The sequence below is a fragment of the Pongo pygmaeus genome, chromosome 6 (assembly GCF_028885625.2).
Source record: "Pongo pygmaeus isolate AG05252 chromosome 6, NHGRI_mPonPyg2-v2.0_pri, whole genome shotgun sequence".
NCBI classification, from domain to species: Eukaryota; Metazoa; Chordata; class Mammalia; order Primates; family Hominidae; genus Pongo; species Pongo pygmaeus.
Window position 1 is genome coordinate 13,305,743 of NC_072379.2, and position 23,254 is coordinate 13,328,996.

General features: G+C 38.0%; 1 protein-coding gene across 14 annotated transcripts in view; it reads right to left on the minus strand.

The window, feature by feature from the left end:
- The window catches only part of GTF2I (general transcription factor IIi), a 111,643-nt gene that overhangs the window by 31,662 nt on the left and 56,727 nt on the right, over positions 1-23,254 (minus strand). For 5 of the 14 annotated variants that reach the window (XM_054496617.2, XM_063668244.1, XM_063668243.1 and 2 more), the window contains exons 9-13: positions 19,432-19,509; positions 13,617-13,673; positions 11,628-11,690; positions 1,570-1,680; positions 177-242 (exon numbers count right to left, since the gene is read on the minus strand). In XM_054496617.2, coding sequence (XP_054352592.1) covers positions 177-242; positions 1,570-1,680; positions 11,628-11,690; positions 13,617-13,673; positions 19,432-19,509 — 375 coding nt within the window. Of the gene's footprint in view, positions 1-176; positions 243-1,569; positions 1,681-11,627; positions 11,691-13,616; positions 13,674-15,645; positions 15,706-19,431; positions 19,510-23,254 lie in introns of all 14 variants that reach the window. The other 9 variants (XM_054496615.2, XM_063668242.1, XM_054496613.2 and 6 more) reach the window with 3 other exon arrangements.

Sequence of the window (23,254 nt, forward strand, 5' to 3'; positions counted from 1 at the left end):
ATATTTAGACAGACACTACTAAGGACCTTACAATGAGAAACGTGTAAGAAAGTGTGGCACGGTTCACTGGCAGCCCTGGGCTGGGCTTGTCCATATCACCCCCATGATGAACGGTAACGCCATTGTGTAAATGCTCATGAACAAAGTATTACAGGAATTTTCCTATTTAGACATACCATATTTCCTTTCAAACAATTCTTCAACTTGTTTACGTAGATCAGTGATGCGAGCATTCCATTTCTCTGAAAATTGAGCAAAAGTTAATTCTCATTAAGAAGTCCCTACCATCGGGGCAGCACTAGGGTCTTGTGACGACCGAACATACAACGACATATTTTCTACATTTTTACATCCCAACTGTCCATATCATTCTACTGCTTTCCAAGAACTTTCCCCTTTTTTTGGTGGTTCTTAGAATTAGTAGGTTGGTGCAAAAGTAACTGTGGCTTTTGCCATTACTTTTAATAGTCTCATGGGAGACTATACGAGAAGTTTTAACATTTAGCACCTCTTTTTAGCCTTTTAATTTCTGAAAAGCAGGAGGGCAGAAAAGATCAATCAAATGAAACACGACAAAAGGGAGGCCACGATAAAGGTCTCCGGGGTCTTTTAGCAAACTTCCTAAAACATGTCTTAGTTGTGTGGAAATAAGCCTTTACGGATATATAGTTGCAACTTAAAATGCTAAAGAACAGGTCAAGTGCAGTGGCTCATGCCTGTAATCCCAGCACTTTGGGAGGCTGAGGCAGGCAGATCACCTGAGGTCAGGAGTTCGATTCCAGCCTGGCCAACATGGTGAAATCCCATCTCTACTAAAAATACAACAATTAGCTGGGCATGGTGGCATGCGCCTGTAATCTCAGCTACTCAGGAGGCTGAGGCAGAAGAATCACTTGAACCCGGGAGGCGGAGGTTGCTGTGAGCCGAGATCGTGCCACTGCACTCCAACCTGGGTGACAGAGCAAGACTCTGTCTCAAAAAAATAATAATAAAAATTAAAAATAAAGAACAAAAACATATTTAAAAAGTACAAAAATTCAATTCATATCCAATCATTGTGACTATGACACAGTAGAATATTAAAGTACTATTTTCAAGATGTATACAAGCTTAATGTTCCATTTATTCAAAATATGAATCATCAACATAATTTGCCGCTAATATCTCATTCAGTCCCTTGCTAGGATACATCATCCATTGAGAGCTCACAGATTAGCAGCCACAGTAACACGGAGCAAAAAAAAGAAAACCAAGAGATGAAATAGTTCTGAAATAAAGGTTTTAAAGCTAAGAGAAATAACTAAATTACTAAAGTCTTTAGCACTAATCTTGAGCTGACTAATTAACATCAGACAAGACAATGTCCTATGCTTTGGTAAATCCAAACTATGTTTAAACAATGTCTGTAATGTAATTTTCAAAATGCTCCTGGCTTTCCAAAGATGAGATTATGATGCAGTAATAGACGCTAAAGCATTTCCCCCCTGCAGAGTGTGTTGCAACATTTATCAGTCACACTGAGAATCCAGAAGATGAAGGAAAAGGTCACGTCGTTTGCTGAGAACTTACCGAAGTTGAACTCCCTCACTTTCCGCTTCCCAGCGTTGGCGGGTTCCGGGACTGGTGGCTGCGGTAGCTCATTGGCCTTTGGTCTCTTAGACGGTGGAGAATAATCATCATCTTGAAAAAGAAAATGGTCATTACTGGAAGAACCGTCTTAGAGTTACAGTCACCTCCTGGTCAATTCCCAACATTCAAAAGGTGAGCAGGGCTTTAAAGCTATTTTGAGTATCAATAATTATTTCTGTATTGTGAGCTTTAGCAGGCTTTTTCCTAGTTACATTTGAAATTTTATTTGTTTGGGATGTGTTCAAGTGAATACTGCTTTTTCCTCTGTCTTTCTTCATTATTTTTTAGTTTGCTTCATTTGAATTGTCATTATCGAATTGTCATTATAAATTTCCCCTTCTCAAATAACTTTCAAATTGCCAAGAACTATATTGTTTTAAGACTTTCAAGAAAAAACTTTTAATGAAGACAGCCACCTAAAGTTATAAGTAAAAGGGGATAAAATAAAGCTTAGATGGAAAAAGATATTTAAGCTTATACAAAATTTAAGCATGCATAAACAAGGGAAATTGGGTCAATCGTTTTTTTCTTTTTTTGAGACAGAGAATTGTTCTGTTGCCCAGGCTGGAGTTCAGTGGTGCGATCTTGGCTCACTGCAACCTCTACCTCCTGGGCTCAAGCGATTCTCATGCCTCAGCCTCCGGAGTAGCTGGGATTACAGGCACCCGCCACCACGCCCGGCTAATTTTTGTATTTTTTTGGTAGCGATGGGGTTTCGCCATGTTGGCCAGGCTGGTCTTAAACTCCTGGCCTCAAGTGATCCACCCACCTCGGCCTCCCAGAGTGCTGGGATTACAGGTGTGAGCCACCGCGCCTGGCCTGTTCAAATACTTTTAACAAGTGCAAAATGTATGGGCTTAAAGAAATTTATGAAACAGATACTATCGATTCAGTCAGCAGAGAGGCTGTGTATAAAGGAGCAGTCAGCTATTCAAGCACAGCGCACAGCACACATGCTGTTGTGAGAGTTCCGTGCTCATTTCCTTGTGGATACACCAGGAACTCACTCTGCTGTGACCCTTCAGTACACCTCATGTTAGGATTAGAGACATCTGGGTCATATCAGCTGCCACTGTCATCTTCTAGTCCCTCAAAGTGTCAGGTAAAATGCTATTAATATTGCTGCTCAAACATCATCTATAAAATACTGAAAACATCATCTATAAAATACTGAAAACATCATTTTAAGAAATTCTTATTTAAAAACAAATGTGGTATGGTGAAGAAAATAATTATTGTGTTAAAGACAGTATCATAGGAAAAAAGATCACTTGAGTACAAGACACTATCTTTTTAGATGGGTATAATTGTTATTCTTATTTTACAGCTAAAGAAATGGGCTCAGAGGATGCTATTTGATTGGACTATGTTGTATCTCTGGAGAGCACAGCTGAGATCAGACTGTGTGTGTAACTCCACTAGACTACGAGGGTGCTTCTGATAAAGGTAAGAAATGCAAATTTGGCCTAATATACAATGTTGCCTGGGGCAGCACTGGGTTGCTTCTACAGACACTTCTGTGTTAATCAAGGGAAATCTTAAGGGAAGGTGAAAATGCTTCTAGAAGGCGACTGGACACCAACACCCTTGCTTGCTGCCTTTGGGCTCTTCCTCTAAGGCCAACAGTGACCTGAAATTATTGACTGGCTGGCAGTGCTAATCAACTGGAGAAAATGGTTCCAAGGTCAACAACATCAGACAAATTCATTTTAGGACCTATATATGTGCTTAGAAAGACAGAAGTGCTTTTGTAAAGGATACTATTTCAGAAAAACATAATCATAGTAACAACTAATGACGCTATAAAATGCTGATGTGTTGAATGCTACTTTAGAAAAACATGTTCAAATCTAGGAAAACATTTGTGATAGAAAACTATCTATCTATCTATCTATCTATCTATCTATCTATCTATCGGCAGGGTCTCATTCTATCTATCTATCTATCTATCTATCTATCTACCTATCGGCAGGGTCTCATTCTATCTATCTATCTATTGGCAGGGTCTCATTCTATCTATCTATCTATCTATCTATCTATCTATCTATCTATCTATTGGCAGGGTCTCATTCTATCTATCTATCTATCTATCTATCTATCTATCTATCTATCTATCTATCGGCAGGGTCTCATTCTATCGCCCAGGCTGGAGGGCAGTGGCATGATTATAGCTCACTGCAACCTCGAGCTCCTGGCCTCAAATGATTCTCCTGCTTCAGCCTCCCAAATAGCTAGGACCAACACACCTGGCTATTTTTCTTTTAATTTTTTGTAGGGACAGGGTCTCATTATGTTGCCCAGGCTGGTCTGAAACTCCTGGCCTCAAGTGATCCTTCTGCCTCAGCCTCCCAAAGTGCGGAGACTATAGGCATGAGCCACGGGACCAGGACAGAAAACAATTTTAAAATGACAACCTCCCTGTGAAATAAAACTTGACTGGCACCTGGGTTTGTATTACTGTAAGGATTAAAAATGGTCAAGACACCCCATAAATAGATTAAGGTTCCAACCTAAGTAGAAACAATCTGGAGAACAGAAGTATGTAAGTTTGGACCTCAATTCTGAAAATATACTTTTTAAAAAACCCAATTTTCCAACTCCCAAACAGATTTTAGAAACCTTAAGAGTATTTTTATGCTGGCTTCCAAAGGTTAAAACAAAATACACTCATTTCACCTATGAATACTGTCAAAGCATTATAAATGCTTAATATTACTATTTTTTTTTTTTTACAAACATTAAGCAGTAACTTCTAAAATAAAAGTATTTCCCCTATAGGTTAAGGTCTCCTAAGTATCCTTGTAGATCATCATTTAAACTGACTATTCATTGAATGACATAAACTGAAAGCTGCTAGAGTAGAATGACATGAGAAAGGAAACATAGCTGTAGATGGAATGGAATGGACACCTGTGGAGCTCCATCCCATGAATCTCAGTCCAAATCCAAACTTCACAGCTGAGGCCCAGGGGAAGGGAAGACAGGCTTTCCTTACTGAAAAGACTTCACTTTTTCAGTCACGCAAACATTTTAGACCACAAAAGATTTAACAGCATAAATACATTTTATGAAGGTAACCCAATCGATCATAAACCAAAAAAAAAAAAAAAAAGAGAAAAAGGCAAATCTACTAGAGTGCTTTTTTAATATAGCAAAGACTGTAAAATATTGAAAATATCAGAGATATCACATTTTCCTCTTCACTGACAAATAATAAAGTTCAATCTGTTAAATGTGAACACACACAGAGATGAATGTAGTTACTTTATTTTTTGAGACAGGGTCTCCCTCCTTCACCCAGGCTGGAGCACCACTCACTGCAGCCTCGACTTCCCAGGATCAGGTGATCCTCCCACCTCAGCCTCACAAATAGCTGGGACTACAGGCCTGCACTACCATGCCCAGCTAACTTTTTTTTTTTTTTTTTTTACTTTTATAGAGATGGGAGGGGGGGTCTCCCTATGTTGTCCAGGCTGGTCTTGAACTCGTGGCCTCAAGCAATCCTCCTGCCTTGGCCTCCTAAAGTACTGGGATTATAGATGTGAGCCACTGCACCCAGCTGGACGTAGTTATTGATAAAATATCACACCACATATTCTATTTTAAAAACCCTGTTTCATAAACTTATTAACTAATCTTTGGGTGTTTTAAGTCATATGGAACATGGCATTCAGGCATCAGAACAGCTATAAACTTCACCACATCCTCAATTTTTTCTGCAATGAACTCTTTGTTGCAATTAATTGGTTTTGAGAAAGTAAGAAAAAATGGGTTTCTCGACCTAAATTCCTTTCCACAAAGGATCAAAATTACTTTTTACTCTGAAGCATAAAACATCAACTAAAGCTCTAGGGCCTGCCCTCACATAGTGGGCATTGCTCTTCCAATTATTCGCTGTTTCCAAAGTATAAACAACCATTTTTGTTTAACAAGACATACATTTCAGCATGCTTCAAATTCAAGCCCAAACTCTGTTTCCATAATCAAAATGTAAAGCCTTTAAAATACATTTTAAGATATTTTATTTTATGAGATGGAGTCTCACTCTGTCACCCAGGCTGGGAGTACAGTGACACGATCTTGGCTCACTGCAACCTCCACTTCCTGGGTTCAAGCAATTCTGCCTCAGCCTCCGGAGTAGCTGGGATTACAGGTGCCCACCACCACGCCCAGCTAATTTTTAAATTTTTAGTAGAGATGGAATTTCACCATGTTGGTCAGGCTGGTCTCGAACTCCTGACATCAGGTGATCCACCCACCTCGGTCTTCCAAAGTGCTGGGATTACCACCTGGCCTGGCCCATTTTAAGATATTTTAATATGCAAAAGCTGCTATTCACGAATTTACAATAGTTATGCTACCGACACTAACAAAAGCACTCTGCCAATACCTTCAAGTTGGCAACACCGTCCCTAACTCAAAATTCGTGTTTAGAAAACACCAACTTCCTTTTTGCAACATATTAACGAATACACCTACAGATAATACAGGCTTCAGAGCTAAAGCTGTTTATCACTGCATTCTGGCCAGTGAATCAATAAATAGACTATGTTACAATATCTTCTGATACTCTTAGCTTCAACATAATCAGACTGGTAATGTGTTATCATACAATCTGACATCTATTCAAAGTTAAAAAAAAATCAAAACCAGGTACTATATCTATTTCAAAACTGGAGCCATTAATTACCCTACACATTTCAAATAAATGGATTTATTCTTTCACCCATGGATACGACTTATAGCTCCTCTAAAACTCTTTACATAAACAATTGGGTATTCATTAAATGACTATTTGGCAGCAATAAAAAAAATTTAAAACAAAGTGTTCAAGTGCTAGCCTACGCAATTATGTCAATTTTAAAGTGCTGCAGAGACATTTAAGAAAACACAAGAATTAAACAATAAACAGCAAAGCCTGGTGGCTTTGTCTTCAAAATCTCCCCAGAATCAACCACTTATCTCCCCTGCCACCAACGTGCTCTAAAGCACCCTTCTCTGTGCCCTACATAATTCCAAGAGGCTCCCAAGCTAGTTTTCTGTCAAAACTATTGACTGCTCTAGGTCTTTTTTTTTCTCCCCCTTTTCTCAACATAGTCGCTATGTTTCCTACAAGTGAAGGACAGAAAGTGTCACTCCTATTTTCAAAACACACCTGAAGATTTGCTACTAAATTATTCACTACTAAATTCTTAGCACCACGGCCGGGCGTGGTGGCTCACGCCTGTAATCCTAGCACTTTGGGAGGCTGAGGCGGGAGAATCACCTGAGGTAAGGAGTTCAAGACCAGCCTGGCCAACATGGTGAAACCCCTGTCTATAGTAAAAATACAAATATTAGCCAGGCATGGTGGCGTGTGCCTGTAGTTCCAGCTACTCAGGAGGCTGAGGCAGGAGAATCACTTTAACCCAGGAGGTGGAGGCTGCAGTAAGCCAAGATCATGCCACTGTACTCCAGCCTGGGCAACAGAGAAAGACTCTGTCTTAAAAAAAAAAAAGGCTGGGCGCAGTGGCTCACGCCTGTAATCCCAGTTCTTTGGGAGGCCGAGGCGGGTGGATCACGAGGTTAGGAGTTCAAGATCAGCCTGGCCAAGATGGTAAAACCCCGTCTCTACCAAAAATACAAACACAAAATTAGCTGGGCGTGGTGGCAGGTGCCTGTAATCCCAGCTACTCAGGAGACTGAGGCAGAGAACTGCTTAAACCCGGGAGGCAAAGGATGCAGTGAGCTGAGATCGTGCGACTGCACTCCAGCCTGGGTGACAGAGTGAAACTCCATCTCAAAAAAAAAAAAAAAAAAAAAAAAAAATTATTAGCAACTGGTACACACAATGTGCTCAGTATTTGCGGAGGGATTACATGAACATATGAATAGTATGGTCCTTAATTATATGCTGCAGTCAAGTATCTGCCACTATTTTAACATAAATTCCACAAAAAAGGGCTGGTAGGTAATCCAATTGCCCATCATAAACCCTTCTAAAATACCAAAACTCTAAAAATGTATTATTCAAATCTTAGTACATAATTCCTCTGAGACTCCTATTTTTACATAATATAATTGTGTATTCATTAAGTGTCTGATTTCGCAGCTATAAAAATAAAAAGCACAAAAGTTTTCCAACACTAACCTCCTCAATTACAGAGATCCTAAAAAACCTACAGTATGAGCTGCAGTAAGTGTGCCATGTGTGGTCATGTGAGTCAATTATATTTGAAATTATTTACATATACCTTTCAAAATATGAGAAATAAAGAAAGCCAAAGAGTTTGACTTAGGAAGACGTAAAATTCATCACAAAATGAATTTACTTAAAATCAATTTAAGGAAAGAACATCAGGTTAAGTAATGAACAGAGAGTTAGGCCACAGCACAAGGAACACAGGCAACAGGTAAGTGACTCGGGTTTGGGAAGCTAGGCCCTAAGAGAGAACTGCGCAAGAAAGAAACCTCCTTTACACCGTTCTTAGCACTCCCATGACAGCTAGACCTGAACAAGTCTGATAACATTTTCTCTGCACACATTAGAGAAAACATACCTGACAGCAATTCACCTTAACCCAGAAATGTAGTCACGGTGTTTACGAAAACTGAGGCATGCGGTCCTATTAGTCCAGGGCCGATTTCCCAAACCTAAGTCATGTATGTTTTAAATGTTTACCACCGACTCCAAGTACAAATAAAACGCCACAAATGGAAGTGCACAGCTCAGAGCGCACCAGCAGTGGGTAAGTAATGACCCCGTATCCACAAACACGTCCGCGTCAGTGTCAAATTAGCCACTTCAGAACTCTACATAATTGCAAATGAAGATATCGAGGTTAAAACACTGTGAAAAATCGGACAGACTTATTTGATAACAAAGTTCTGTGTTTTTTTTTTTTCTATCAATGATTTGGGAAATGTGAAAAGATATAAAAGGAGAAAATTAAGTCGTCTCCAAGCAAGCAGGAATATCTCAGTTTATTTTTGTCCGTCTTCCTACCAAGCATGAGTATTTTCCAAAACAAAACTAAGATTATTCTCTAGATACACTTTTGCTTTTCAAGGTGCCTTGTTCTCAAGGCAGGAATTTTTTTTTTTTTCCACTGAACATTTTATATTAGAGATCTTTTTTCAGATTATTGGAAAACATTATCAGGATTTCAATGGCTATACATTTTTCTGTTATGAAGATATACCAAAATTTTATTTCCTAACTACGAGTATCTAAATAGTTCCTACCATTTGGAAGTAATCTTTCCAGAAAGAATATACGATACACATTATTAACCAGAGGTGTGCATGTAACTTCTCACTTGACCTTCCTTGTTAATACTGAGACAGTTATCTTTCTAAAAAAATTAGGAATTTAATGGTTGATGTAATTTCTATATAATATACATATTTTTTATATATACATACATAAAATGTGTGTGTGTATATGCACATATGACATAGAAAATGCTACCTTTTAAAAGGATTACTTTACTCAGACTGGGTATTTCACTGGTCTTCTGAAAAGAAAGGTCTACTAGCAAAATTCTGCTACTTAATCACAAATGTGAACATTAAATCAGGCTTATGGCACAATGTCTTAGTTTAAAAGAAATGAATGGCCAGGTGCGGTGGCTCATGCCTGTAATCCCGGCACTTTGGGAAGCCGAGGTGGGCGGATCACCTGAGGTCAGGAGTTCGAGACCAGCCTGACCAAGATGGAGAAACCCCATCTCTATTAAACATACAAAATTAGCCGAGCATGGCGGCGCATGCCTGTAATCCCAGCTACCCAGGAGGCTGAGGCAGGAGAATCGCTTGAACCTGCGAGGCGGAGGTTGTGGTGAGCTGAGATCGCGCCAATGCACTCCAGCCTGGGCAACAAGAGTGAAACTCCATCTCAAAAATAAATAAATAAACAAATAAATGAAAAGAAAAGAAATGAGATTTATTACTCCATCCAAAACAGTTAAAGTTTAAAAGGCTGACATAAGCTTCAGGTTCATGAGCCATTTATTTCTGGATTTTCGTAACCTCTCTTTAAAGGTCTTACACTATAAAAGCAAGTATTTACATTCTAAACCATTTTAATACAGACTCTACAGGAGAATGGCGTGAACCAGGGAGGCAGAGCTTGCAGTGAGCCGAGATCACGCCACTGCACTCCAGCCTGGGCGACAGAGCCAGACTCCGTCTCAAAAAAAAAAAAAAAAAAAAAATACAGCTTCCATCTGCTTTAAGATTTGACAAATCAAAATGGTTATTAGTCCTACCTAAAAGCTTTATTTTTATAATTTTAATAACCTCCTATTAATATCACCATAGAAACGGCACAGCTGAGTAGTTGTAATATTTGTATGTTCTTAAATTTTTTTCCTGTTAATGAGGATTCTAACTAAAAACGAATTAAATTTCAACCATTAATGCTAGACTGTAAACAATGCAAAATGTTTTAGATTAGAAAAATTAATGAAAAAAGAAATCTGTATATTAAGTTAACACATGAAGTATGAAAAGATTTCTTGTATTAAGTGAAAGCTACTAATTGACTTATATTTTAGAAGCAATGAAGACAGACACGTTGAGTAGTCTGGAGTAGTCAAACACTAGAAATAACCAAGTGACATCAGTAGGCGACAGGTTATTAAGAGAGAAAGAGAGACAGACAGCAAACCAAGAAAGGTTACGCAGCAGCTAGAAAAAAAAACTAATAAAGTACCAAGATGTGCAGTTATGGGAGGGGAAGGCCTATGGAATATGTGATATTTTAAAATGTGCATTGTAATGTATGCTGAAAGCATCTGTGTATTTTTGCATCAAGATATGTACTGCAATTATTTCTCGAAGTAGACACAATAAGCTGACATATATCCCTCGGTATTGGGACTTGGGAGCAGAGTGAGGGTGAAGAAAACTTTCCACTGTACAATTTACTGTACCATTTTCACATTTTACCACAAGAAAGAAGTACTTTCAGGGGAAGAAACTTACACAAGTATTGCGACACATTAATTTTAATTTTTTTTTTTTTTTTTTGAGATGGAGTTTCACTCTGTCACCCAGGCTGTAGTGCAATAGCGTGAACTCAGCACACTACAACCTCTGCCTCCAGGGTTCAAGCGATTCTCCTGCCTCAGCCTCCCAAGTAGCTGGGATTACAGGCGCCCGCCACCACGCCCAGCTAATTCTGTATTTTTAGTAGAGATGGGGGTTTCACTATGTTGGTCAGGCTGGTCTTGAACTCGTGACCTCAGGTGATCTGCCTACCTTGGCCTCCCAAAGTGCTGGGATTACAGGTGTGAGCCACGGTGCCCAGCTGTGAGACATTCATTTAAAAGGAAAAACGCAATGCTCATTTAATAATTATTAATATGAAGTGATAGTTAATAATTCTATTAGCTGAATTTTCAAATAATTCAGGATAAACTGGCTCAGCTGAGTTCGTGCTTATCTTTGGAGAAAAAAAAAAAACCCCAGGTTTGAAGCAATCTTAGCTATAGAGAGTATTGTAGAATATATTTGTAGCTATTGCTTCAAAACAGTTTTGAAAGATAAATTGTATGTCAGCCTCTAAGTAGTATTTGCAGGTCGTTGCAAGGGGCGGGGACTTGCTTTAAAAATTACTCACTAAACTATCAACACTTTCTCCTCCACTTTACTTAATTAGAAATTAGGGATTCCAGCTCCAAATAAGTCTTCTTCTATCACAACCCAATAGATTATAGAATCTGTTTTTGTGTGTATCAAGTCTGGTCATAATTTTCTTTTTCTCTTTTCAACTCCCACTGATAGCAAGGATAGCTTGGGCCACCCGTGGGCCAATGCTAATTCTCACGGCCTCATTCTGTCATCTAAAACTCCCAAAGCACTGGGGAGTGGGCTGCTTTGGCCACACAAACACATGTATTCGTCCCACAAGTCTCCTTTAAAAATGAATGAAATGCATATTTAGCAATGTGAATGTGACAAATATTTTTATGACCAGAAGTAAACTTTGGAATCAAGGCTTTTAGATAACTAACCTTCAATAGTCACCTCAACTTCAGGGTCCTCACTTGTTTCTGAAGGGACATGTTGAGTAGAATCTTGAAAAAAATAAAATTCTAAAATGACATTCATTATTAAGCATGTTTCCATATGTTCCAACATTTTACTGATTTGATACTCCAAAAGCAGCCTACTATAAAAATCCACTGGCATTTTCATTCATTTCATATTAATGAAATTAAAATTTGACCCTTTTCATTATAAATAGGGATAAAAGAAAACAAAAATTAGAAAAACTCTGGAAAAATTTAGATAATAACATGTTACCTGCAGAAATTGACTCAAAAAAATCCCATAGTCTTGGAGGAATGAGGATAGGACAAAGTCACAATGAATTTCCTGCCACAGCTAGAAGATGCTTGGATAGAAACAAATGCTTTCTACTTTGGTTAGAATTTCTTCTCTCCTTTCAGAAACGTGAGGAGTGGTTTCTACTGTTCAATAAAACCACAACCCAGGCTTTGCAATGGAGACTTTCCTATCAAGAGACTGAGTGTCACAAGTGCACACAGGACTATATCCTCTGGCTTTGTATGCAACATATTTCAAAAATTACAAAGTTCATTCATATTTGTTCCTACACAAGACAAATGTACATCAGAATGTTAGTGCTAGAAGCTTAGAGAGTATTTTCATTAGTTCTCTTTCATTGTGCAAAGGTTGAGAGATTAATTGATTTGCCAAAGATTATGTTTACTTGTTAGTAAAGGAATAAAGGCCAGAACCCAGATTCGATTCAACTTTGTTAACACTGGAATATGACAGTAATAATGTCCTAAAAACGCAGTCTTCGAGGTGCAGTACCTGCCGACGGGGCTGCAAGGCAGTGAGCCATCGGTACTGCCCGATGAGCCCGCGTACTGCGCGTGATCTATTACCTAGGTCTTGTTGTTCTAAATCCCGCCTATTCAAAGCTGAAAACTCTGTCACAGAGAAGATACCCACCTCCACACAGTAAAGCATACAACATTCACCCACACAATCTTCTATAAAAAGGGCTGACAGGGAAATGTAACCAACGGTTTACAATGAGCATTATCAGTATTTTTGAGAGAAATGTATTCCAGGGAGAAACCCTAATTCTCTAACTGAATTTGGAGAAACCAGCCTATACTGGGGGACTTTTAAGATTGCCTTTCCCTCAAAGAAGGTAAAAGATCAAACAAAAGTTTTTTTTAATTAAAATAAAAATGTAAATACAATGGAATATAAGCAGTTACACAATAGACTCCTCTTTTCTAGAAAAATAAGGGATAACATGACCAATTTATGAGAGAAATAATTCTAAAACAAGATTCAGTTACCTTACCAGTCATTTTCCTTGGGAGAAATCTACAAAAATTTGTGTGGAACCGTTTAAACCCCTTGGAAATAAGAAGCCACCCTACATGATAAGTTGAACTCAGGATTCTAAACAAAAAGAACTGTACCTCAGTCAGGCGTTCAATTCTAAAACCAAAGCTGTAGAGCTGGTAAACTGACAAAGTCATTTATGGAGTAGTTGTGAGTATAAAATAAAGGGAGAAACTCTCTCCTGTATAAATTTTATGTAGACTATATTCCTACCCTACCAAGAGACTAGAAGTATTAAAAAGTACATTTGAAAATAAAATATGAATGGAGCTAGTAATTTTCATTCTGAAACACTGAAGCTATTCTTCCTTAAAAGATCTTTAACATGGCACAAGAAAGCCAGGACAAAAAAAAAAGTAGCATTTTGCATCATGTAAGAGCTTTACTTACCACTTAGTTTCATTCCCATAGGCTTTATTAATCAGTATGGTCAAAGAAGAATATTACATCTTAGAACTTAAAAAAAATAATAATAACCTGTTGGCTAGGAAGGCATACCAAAGGAATCACCTTTTATTTCCAAATGAGGTGTTTTAAGGATAATAGAATCTATAAAATAGAATAAACATACAACAAATAGTGGAAAATATGCAATCTCTTTTTCTCCTAACCTTCTGCTGGTACTTCCATTTCTGTGCCTTCATTGCCCTCTGAAGAATGATGGCTTCCTAAAAAGAAAATAAACAACATATAATAAACCAATAAAAACTGACATTGAAAGATGAAAGAGAATCTAGGTAACAATGCAAACAATGTAAGACATAATAAACATATGCAAAATGATTGTCTAACTCTTTAGCAATTGAGTCGAACAATGTTTTCTAATTCAGAAAAGAATACAACGCTTCTATTTGGAAGCTAAAAAAATTATTTGAAAACACAAATACAGAGTAGACCTAAGTAGGTTTGGGGATTTAATATTAACTATAACTACATGATAAAATTACTAGATATTGGAATCTGAGGAAGCAGAATTATGCTTCAAGTACCATGCTCATCTGTCAATGACACACATACACAAACAGATCAGAGTAAATGCTTGCTGTGATCAGACACTTAATTAACTCTCTATAAATAAGCTCAGGGTTTGCTGTAGAATGTTTCATGCTTTCCTTTTTCACTATGGTGAAAGCCATGGAAACTCAATCCCCATAATTTCATCAAAGTTGTACTTAAAGGAAATTCGTAAGTTAAAATTTAAGATACTACCTTTAGTTTCAAAAGCATTTTAAGTCAGGTAATATAATCTGCCTGCTTCTAAAAACTGGAACATAAAGCAATGATCAGTTAGGCAGTCACAAGGTGAACAGGCTCATCCTACTAGAGCAGAAGTTTTACTCATAAAAAGGAAAGGAAGAATCTAAGACATCAGAGAGCCACTTAGGATTAAGAACGCAAGCTGCCCCCTAATTTGTATCCTCTGTCCTTAAAGATCTGAGCTACTAACATGGAAAAGATTGAAAAACACTGCCTTTAAGTACCAAAAAAAACATATTACCTATCAGTAAGAATACACCGCTTGAGGGGAAAGGAAGCAGATGTTCATCTCTTTTGTCCTATCTATTGAGAACTAAATTCAGAAGCTATACTAAAAGTAAGATATGTTATAAATGTATTTTATCTTGATTTTTAAAAAGTAATGCTTACAGTCTGAAAAACTGTCATTTGGTGGCTAATATCCTTGAATTAAAAGTCCCATACTGAGGTCACATCTTTTTGGTTCTCAGTATCTAGCTTTAGCATGTCACAATTATCTGGGGATTCTTTTCCACTTACTTTATATTGTGAAAACTCACCTGAACTCAAAACTCTAGGTAAATCTACAAACCTAAACCTATGAGTCACTCTTTAATTCATTTTTAAAATATGCTTTCTCTACACACTTCCTTTCTCTTTTTTTAATCTTAATATTTGAATTTATGGAGCATTAAGTTATTTGACTATAAAAGTCAAAGAAAAAAGAGATGTGAGGTCAAAGGAATGAGAGTGAAATGATGAGGCCAGTAGGTAAAAAGTAAAATTTCTGCAAAGAATAACAGTTAAGATGATTGTTCATGTAAGCAGTAATTCTGTATGTCTTTTAAAATCTGAAATAAACAATTACATTTACATTATATGCTAAGCCTAAAGAAAATACATCTTATGCACTCAAAGCCAGAATAGATAGAAGTAAATGCCATTATTAATAGCCTATGAGTATCAAGTTTGGGAACACTGTAAAAAATTGCCAAAAAGGCAATCAATTCGAAACTTACAGATTAACAAGTGCTATTTCAGAATTCTTCTAAATACTAAGTATCAACCTGACCTTATCAATATTCGCATCACTAACCAATACAACAGTAACCTGGCTTCTGACTGTTCTGAGATAAGGTATAAATGTGTACTTTACCTTCAATAGGAAAGTGTGTCATGTACCCATTTCGAGATTCATTACTAGATTCACAAAAGGGAAAATTGATTTTGAAAAATTGTTGCTTGTGAAGTTCATTTATATGTTAAAAAAAGGCCAATACATTTTTTTCCTTTTCCATTAGAAAAGTAATACTATACTTATAAATATTAAAACACAGTCTGTGCAATATAAAGAAACATTAAACATGAGCAGTATGTGGGAGAATGGAAGTGAAAAGATTATACCTTGCAAAGGCTTCGATAGGGGCTGTTTTTCATCAACATCATCAGTTTCAGAAGGGCCTGCTTTGGGATACAAAGATAATACTTCAAAAGTAATCCCCCCCCAAAAAAATGTGGGGTGACTTTAGTCAACAAATTTGGGTGAGATACATGGAATGGCCTTTTTATAAATAAAAAAAAAAAATTTTAAAAAAAGACTGACAAGATGAGCAATGTCAACTTATGGTCTTGGTGAATGGAAAAATGTAATCAGGTGAATTCATATGTAAACAGTCAAAAGAAATTTTGAAGATGACTGGACATATGGATTGAATGGGAATGGTGTGTCTAAAATGGAAGATGTGGGTTTTTAAAAACAGTACAATGTTCATAACAGTAAACTGTAACTTTTACTTCATACAGATTACAAATGCAGGTTTATCTCACAGGTGTATTTGTTTCTTCTTTGGCAAATATTTGCTTACTCTTTTGTCATACTGAAGAAAAATGCAGAACCAAATGTTATATACCTTCCTTAGAATCTCTAAAATAACGTAAACCATCTCCTTGAATCTCTACTGAAATAGAAATGTGACAAACTAACAGCTATTAATTCATTCTCTCTTTCTTCCAGCACCGCGGGCACTTTTTCTAATAAGGTTCTTTCCAAAACACAGAAAGTACTCTGAGTTAAATTCAACTTCACAAACTGCTATATTATGACAACACATTTACATGTAATCATCAAACTTTTTAATGATTAAAATAATAACAGTTTTAAAATAGAAAACAAAACATTGTGTTTTCAATGGCTATTTAATGTAAAACACATTTTGGCATTAATATGACCACAATTCAGTTAACTATCTCTGAAGAGAATTGGGAAAACATCCTAAGTCATTTGAAAGGCTTCATTCTCTAAAAGCCTAAGAAATTTCACAAAGATGCACCACACTACACATTACAGGCAAAGGACACATCAGAGAAAAAAATCAATTGCATGAGAAATAAAGAAATAGTTTCTATTTGGAATCTCAAAGAAGAGCAAGTCTTTGAATGCAGACTCCTAAATTCAAATGCTAGATCCACTGCTTCCTAGTCTTCTGACTCTTGAGTAAAATATACAGAGCTCATGAAAAGGAAGATGTGCTATTTACAGGATTTAAAAATGCAACCTAGTGAAGGCTACTAATTGACCTCTAAGTAATGCTTTAGTTGCTCTTCACAAGTTTAACTATGTGGCACTCTCAATATTCTGGTCTAAATATTTTTAATGAGGCCCTCATTAAGTCAATTACAAGCATGTTTCCTAGGATTCCCACTGTGTATGTTTTCTATTAATAATTTAATTTCAGTATGTTCAGAGAATTTATTAAGACTAACTGTGAACAAGCATACAGTCAATTTTTATAAATGATTCATGCTTTGTAAATAAACTTATTTCTTGGGTACACAGTTTTCTATAGTTAGCTTACATATATTAACTGTAGTGAAAATATTCTATTTAGCATATAAATGTTAAAAGAGTATTCATCAGCTAGACGTATATCATTGGTTAAAATCTCCCACATGACTGTACATATCTACAGAGACTTATAATTTGTAAATAATTTTTACTTTTACTTTGAGGATACATTGTTAGGCACATACAAACTAATGGTTGTTATATCAACTTAGTGACCAATTCCTTTAAATATGACATAGTCTTATTCTACCCTGCTACTACTGTTTTTGGCTTCCAATATTGCTAAACTATATTTTTTTTAGTTGGTATTTACTCAGCATACCTTCATGTATCACTATACTTTCAAATTATTCTAATGTCCCATATTTGAATTTTATTCACCCTAAAAATAGTACTTGATTTTATTCACCCTAAAACATACTTAACCTCCACCTCTCAAATGCTTGAGGTGCCTATCACTCATTGAGAAAACCAACACATTCCCAACACTCACATTTGAATGCCACTATTTTACAGGAGCACTGAGGTGCACAGAGAAATATATCCAAGCCTATTTTGGAATACAAAAGGTTTTAGAAGAAAACATCAATGTCTTTATGTAGAAGAACGAAAAAACGAACTGTATTATAATCACACAGTGTAACTACCATGATGACATGATTAAATCTACTTGTGACAAAACGAGAAATCCCAGCTGAGGCAGAGAATTGCTTGAACCTGGCAAGCGGAGGTTGCAGTGAGCCGAGATCGCACCACCGCACTCCAGCTTGGGCGACAGAGCAAAAATCCATCCCCACCCCCACGCAAAAAAAAAAAAAAAAAAAAAAAAAAAAAAAAAAAAAGATAAATCTTGAGAACTTAAATTGAGTGACAGGCTATACTCAACAACACATACAGTGTACCACTGTGTAAGCTTCACTCAGGAAGTGGCATATATAAAACAATATATATGACATGACACACACACACACACACACACTCACTCCTGGGAGAATATTTACGTAGTAAAGCACATCACCATCAGGAAGGACAATTCTCAGTTTTCAAGATCATGGTTAACTTAAGAATAGAGAGAGAAGTGGGGATTTGGGAGAGCCCAAAGAAGGGCTTCAATGAAATAGTTACACGTTGTTTCTTGGAGGGAGGAGAGAAGAGACGAATACTATGGTTCGCTAAACCTGGGCACACTGATACTATGCTTTTAAGTTTTAAATATTTCATTTTAAAAAAGCGTGTTAGCCCCTGTAATCCCAGTACTTTGGGAGGCCAAGGCGGGTGGATCACCTGAGGTCAGGAGCTCGAGACCAGCCTGGCCAACATGGTGAAACCCCGTGTCTACTAAAAAACACAAAAATTAGCCGGGTACACACCTGCAATCCCAGCTATTCGGGAGGCTGAGGCAGGAGAATCACCTCAACCCGGGAAGTGGAGATTGCAGTAAGCCAAGATCGCGCCACTGAACTCCAGCCTGGGCAACAGAGTGAGACTCTGTCTCAAAAAAAAAAGAGAGAAATGAAGGCCTTTGTCCACACAAAAGCCTGTACAATGTTCATAGTACCTCTATTTGTAATGGCCCCAAACTGGAAGAACCCAAATGGCTATCAACAGACAAAGAGATGAATAAATTTTGACTCAGGCATACAATAGAATACAAATCAACAATCAAATGGAATCTACTACTGATACATGCAACGCTGTGGATGAATTTCAAAACAATCATTTGAAATGAAAGAAGCCACACTGCTCCCCGACCCATGAAAATAGTCCACGTTTTATTATTTCATTCATAAGACTTTATAGAAAATGCAAACTAACCTAAAACAGAAAACAGATCCGTGTTGCCTGAATACTGGGCAGGGCAATGAATGACAACGGGACACAGGAAACTTTTGGGGTTATAGATATTTCATTATCTTGGATGCAATGAAGATGGTGTATTAGATATGTACGTGGCAAAGCTAACCAGATTTTTTACTTTAAGTGTTTAATATACTATAATTATGCAGTGAGAAAAAATTAAGCTGACGATATCTGCACTTGCCTAATAGGTTTGTTTTATTTTGCAACACTAGAACCTGGGATTGAATTCTAAATTGTGCCACAACTTTTGCTCATCCTTTTAAGAACACAAATGGCTATTTTACATATCCCCTCTGGATTGTCTGAATTGATCTTATAGCCCCATTTTTAAAATGTTTTATCCCTGGGACTGAATTACAAATATATATGTCGATCAAGAACTGATCAATAAAATACTATTTAAGAAATTAAAGCAATTGATGAGCAAATTTTAATTTTAGCCACACACAATTTTTAGAAAGAAAAATTGCATTAACTCGAATTACCTTGAATGTTATATTGATAATAATCAGGATCTTCTGATTCTTCCTTTACTGTCACAGCTGCCATTTCCAGGGAAATGCCTAGAAAAGCAAATGCAATATGATTGCATGTCAGAACTTTCAGCTAGATTGTGTAGGGAAATCCTCTCTGCCCTCTCTATAAATACAGCAATGCATATTTATTTTAAGTAAAGACTTTAAGTCTTTGAAAAGACAAAAGTTTGCTAGGTAGCAGAAGGTAAAAATCACCCATAATCCCAGCCAATGCAAAGTTTTAACCATTTATTAATATTCTGCAATTATGTGCTGCTCTTTTCTCCAGCGAATTCTTATCTTTAGAATTAAAGAAAATTTTACCACACTCTCTTTTCACTTAATATTAAAAATACTTTTATAAACCATTGAAACACACTTATAAACATCAGTTTTAATAACTCAGTATTCCAAAGGAGAGATAGCATAATGGTTAACAATTTCAATAATGAGATACATTGGTTTTTTTTCACCGAATACATCCCTTTTATTACAGGGATTTGTGTAAGGGTACAAACCACACCTTTCTGCATAAAGCTTTGCCCACAATTAGGACAGATGATTTGAAGCAGACTTTTGTGGCCAAATACAAAAGAGTACATGTTGTGTAATTCCACTCATATGAAGGTCAAAATAGGCAAAAGCAATCGATGTTATTAAAAAGTTGACTTTGGGAAGGGCCGAGATTGTGCCACTGCACTCCAGCCTGGGTGACACGGCGAGACTCCCTCTCAAAAAAAAAGAAAAAGAAATGAACAATGCATGGGTGCACATACACATTTCAAGCTGAGATATTCAACCATAGTCATACCAACCCTAAGACGAACGAAATCGTGAGCTCTGACTTGGGCAACTTTGTAAAGAATATTTTCAACTCTAGAGAAAGAGCTCAAAGAGAGTTATTAAATTGATACACAAAGGGTATGCATCCCTGAAGCAACAAGCAAACAAAGGAATTACTTCATTGCCTTCAATCACCAAGGGGAAAGTGTTTTGCTGCTACATAGTGGTGGCAGAGGACACTGCATCTGAGACCTTTGCAACTCTCTGGGCTAACTTAGCACTTTCATGTCCATCAGTAAAAGTTAATAGAAAATTACAGCTAACAGCCAGGTACAGCGGCTCATGCCTGTAATCCCAGCACTTTGGGAGGTCCAGGCGGGCGAATCAACTGAGGTCAGGAGTTCGAGACCAGCCTGGCCAACATGGTGAAACCTCATCTCTACTAAAAATACAAAAATTAGCCGGGAGTGGTGGCATGCACCTGTAGTCCCAGCTACCCGAGAGGCTGACGCACAAAGATCACCTGAACCCAAGAGGTGGAGGTTGCAGTGAGCGGAGATGGTACTACTACACTCCAGCCCGGGCGACACAGCAAGACTCTGTCTCAAAAAAAAAAAAATAAAGAAAGAAAATCACAGCATTACAGCTAACAAAAAAGGCAGATCCACTGGGGATTCAGACCCTTCAGGAATAAAAATTTGGGTCACTCCAATTGGCTAAAGAACCTTACACATACTGGCTGGGTGCAGAGGCTAATGCCTGTAATCCCAGCACTTTGGGAGGCTGAGGCGGATGATTACCTGAGGTCAGGAGTTCAAGACCAGCCTGGTCAACGTGGTTAAACCCCATCTCTACTAAAATAAATAAATGAATAATACAAAAATTGGCTGGGTGGCACGCGTCTGTAATCCCAGCTGCTCGGGAGGCTGAGGTGGGAGAATCGCTTGAATCTGAGACACGGAGGTTATGGTGAGCCGAGATCGCACGACTGCACTCCAGTCTGGACGACAGAGTGAGACCTTGTCTCAAAAAATATAAATAAATAAAAATAAAAAGGTAAATCCAAAAAGAAGTCTGGTAAGCTGTAGAAACGTAGACTGTGGCTACTATGCCTATTCTCTTCCTTGTCTGTTACAAATGTGTTTGTGTGAAGATTATGTGCTTGCATATACTAACTATTCTCTTCTGTGTGGTAGTATTTTGCAATAGTTTGGCTGGAGGTTTCCTTTCCATTTGTCCATTAGACTAGAGATTACTCAAATAGGTTTGGACTGCATTTAAAGAGCAGGTAATATAGCTCGCGACTGGATTTTCAGTCAGTCTCCCAGAGATGGGTGTGACTGCTGGAACACTGTGTCTCCCCATTTTGAGGAGAGGGTAAAAGTGGATTTCTTTGTAGGAAGTAAAGTTGCATCTCTTTAGACGGAACAGTTGTCTCGTTGTTGTAGAGAAGGTCAAATGTGCAGGGAAGGGTGTGTATATATGCTGAGCAGCCAAAGAGAACAGCCTGGGCCACCCACAAAACTGAGGTCTCTCAGTTGCAAACCCATCCTCTGAGTTTCTGCTGAAGTTTGAGCTCTGCACAGCAGCTGGCTCCGTGTGAGTCTCTGCCACAAGGATACACTACAGAGAGAAAGGCTAGAGGAGGAGAAGAGATCTGGGCCTTCGTTTTGACTTCTTGTCTGCATTGTCATCCCAAAAAGGTCACTCCTTGGTACCCTCGTTCAGCCTGGCCAAAGCAGGCCCTCCCATCACAACAGCTGCGCCCGGTTGGCAATGTCTCCAACACTACCAGAAGCAGCCTCCCCAAGCCCCTCAGCCACCAGCACCAGCCAAACACTACCCCACCTCAGAAGTCAGATGGAAAGCTGATGGGGTGGCAGCCACTGCCTAGAATTGTTCCTTAAAGAAAACCTTAGTATTCTCCTTTAAGTTACAAAGTTAACAACTTTATAACTAGTTAATAATCTTTTTTTTTTTTGAGATGGAGTTTCACTCTTGTTGCCCAGGCTGGAGTGCAATGGCACGATCTTGACTCAATGCAACCTCCACCTCCTGAGTTCAAACGATTCTCCTCCCTCAGCCTCTTCAGTAGCTGGGATTACAGGCGCCCACCACCACACCCAGCTAATTTTTTTTCTATTTTTAGTAGAGACTGGGTTTTACCATGTTGGCCAGGCCGGTCTCCAACTCCTGACCTCAGGTGATCCACTCACCTCAGCCCCCCAAAGTGCTGGGATTACAGGCATGAGCCACCGCACCCGGCCAACAATCTTTATATTAAATTGTCTCTGTTCCAATAACTGATATGGTTTCTGTCTCCTGACTGCACCCTGCCTATAAATGTAAATCTTATTTGCAGGATAAATTAAGAATACAAAGATGCAAAGTGTAAAAGAGAAAAAAAGAAAACCTATAATGATGCTGATGTGTAATAAAGACAGTTGAAAGAATTCGATTAAACACATGGGGTTTCTCAATTCAGCATGTTTCTTTTTAGAAGCAAACTAAATATTCAGGAGATGAATATATGAATTAAGAGGAAACATTTGCAAAATGATGATTTTTTTTTGGCACAATCTACTGAAAACCACACAAAAATTTGAGATTTCCTATGGAGTGAAAATAAAGAAAAAAGAAAAACCTTCTGTAAAACCAGCAAACAGTGTAAAAGACTCAAATACCTTTTCCAAAAAAGGATAATTCAACACTTTCTTGCAGCTCTCCCAAAATACACTTACATACATAAAAGCTCTCATTCACATGCACGCACACACACGTTAACGCGGCCCTACCCTCCTCCCCAACAACTCATTCGAGATGCCCTTAGATGGGGTCAAGCGGGGCAGGCGGCTGCCCAGGAAGCATGGCAGAATGAGAAGGCTGACGAAGGGCTGGGGAAGGGGCTGGGGAAGCTGCCGAGGGCCTGGGCAGACAGAGGGAGATGAGGGGGCAGGCAGGGCGGTGACAGCCCACTAAGGAGTGTCCCATGTGAATAAGGGGCACAGGG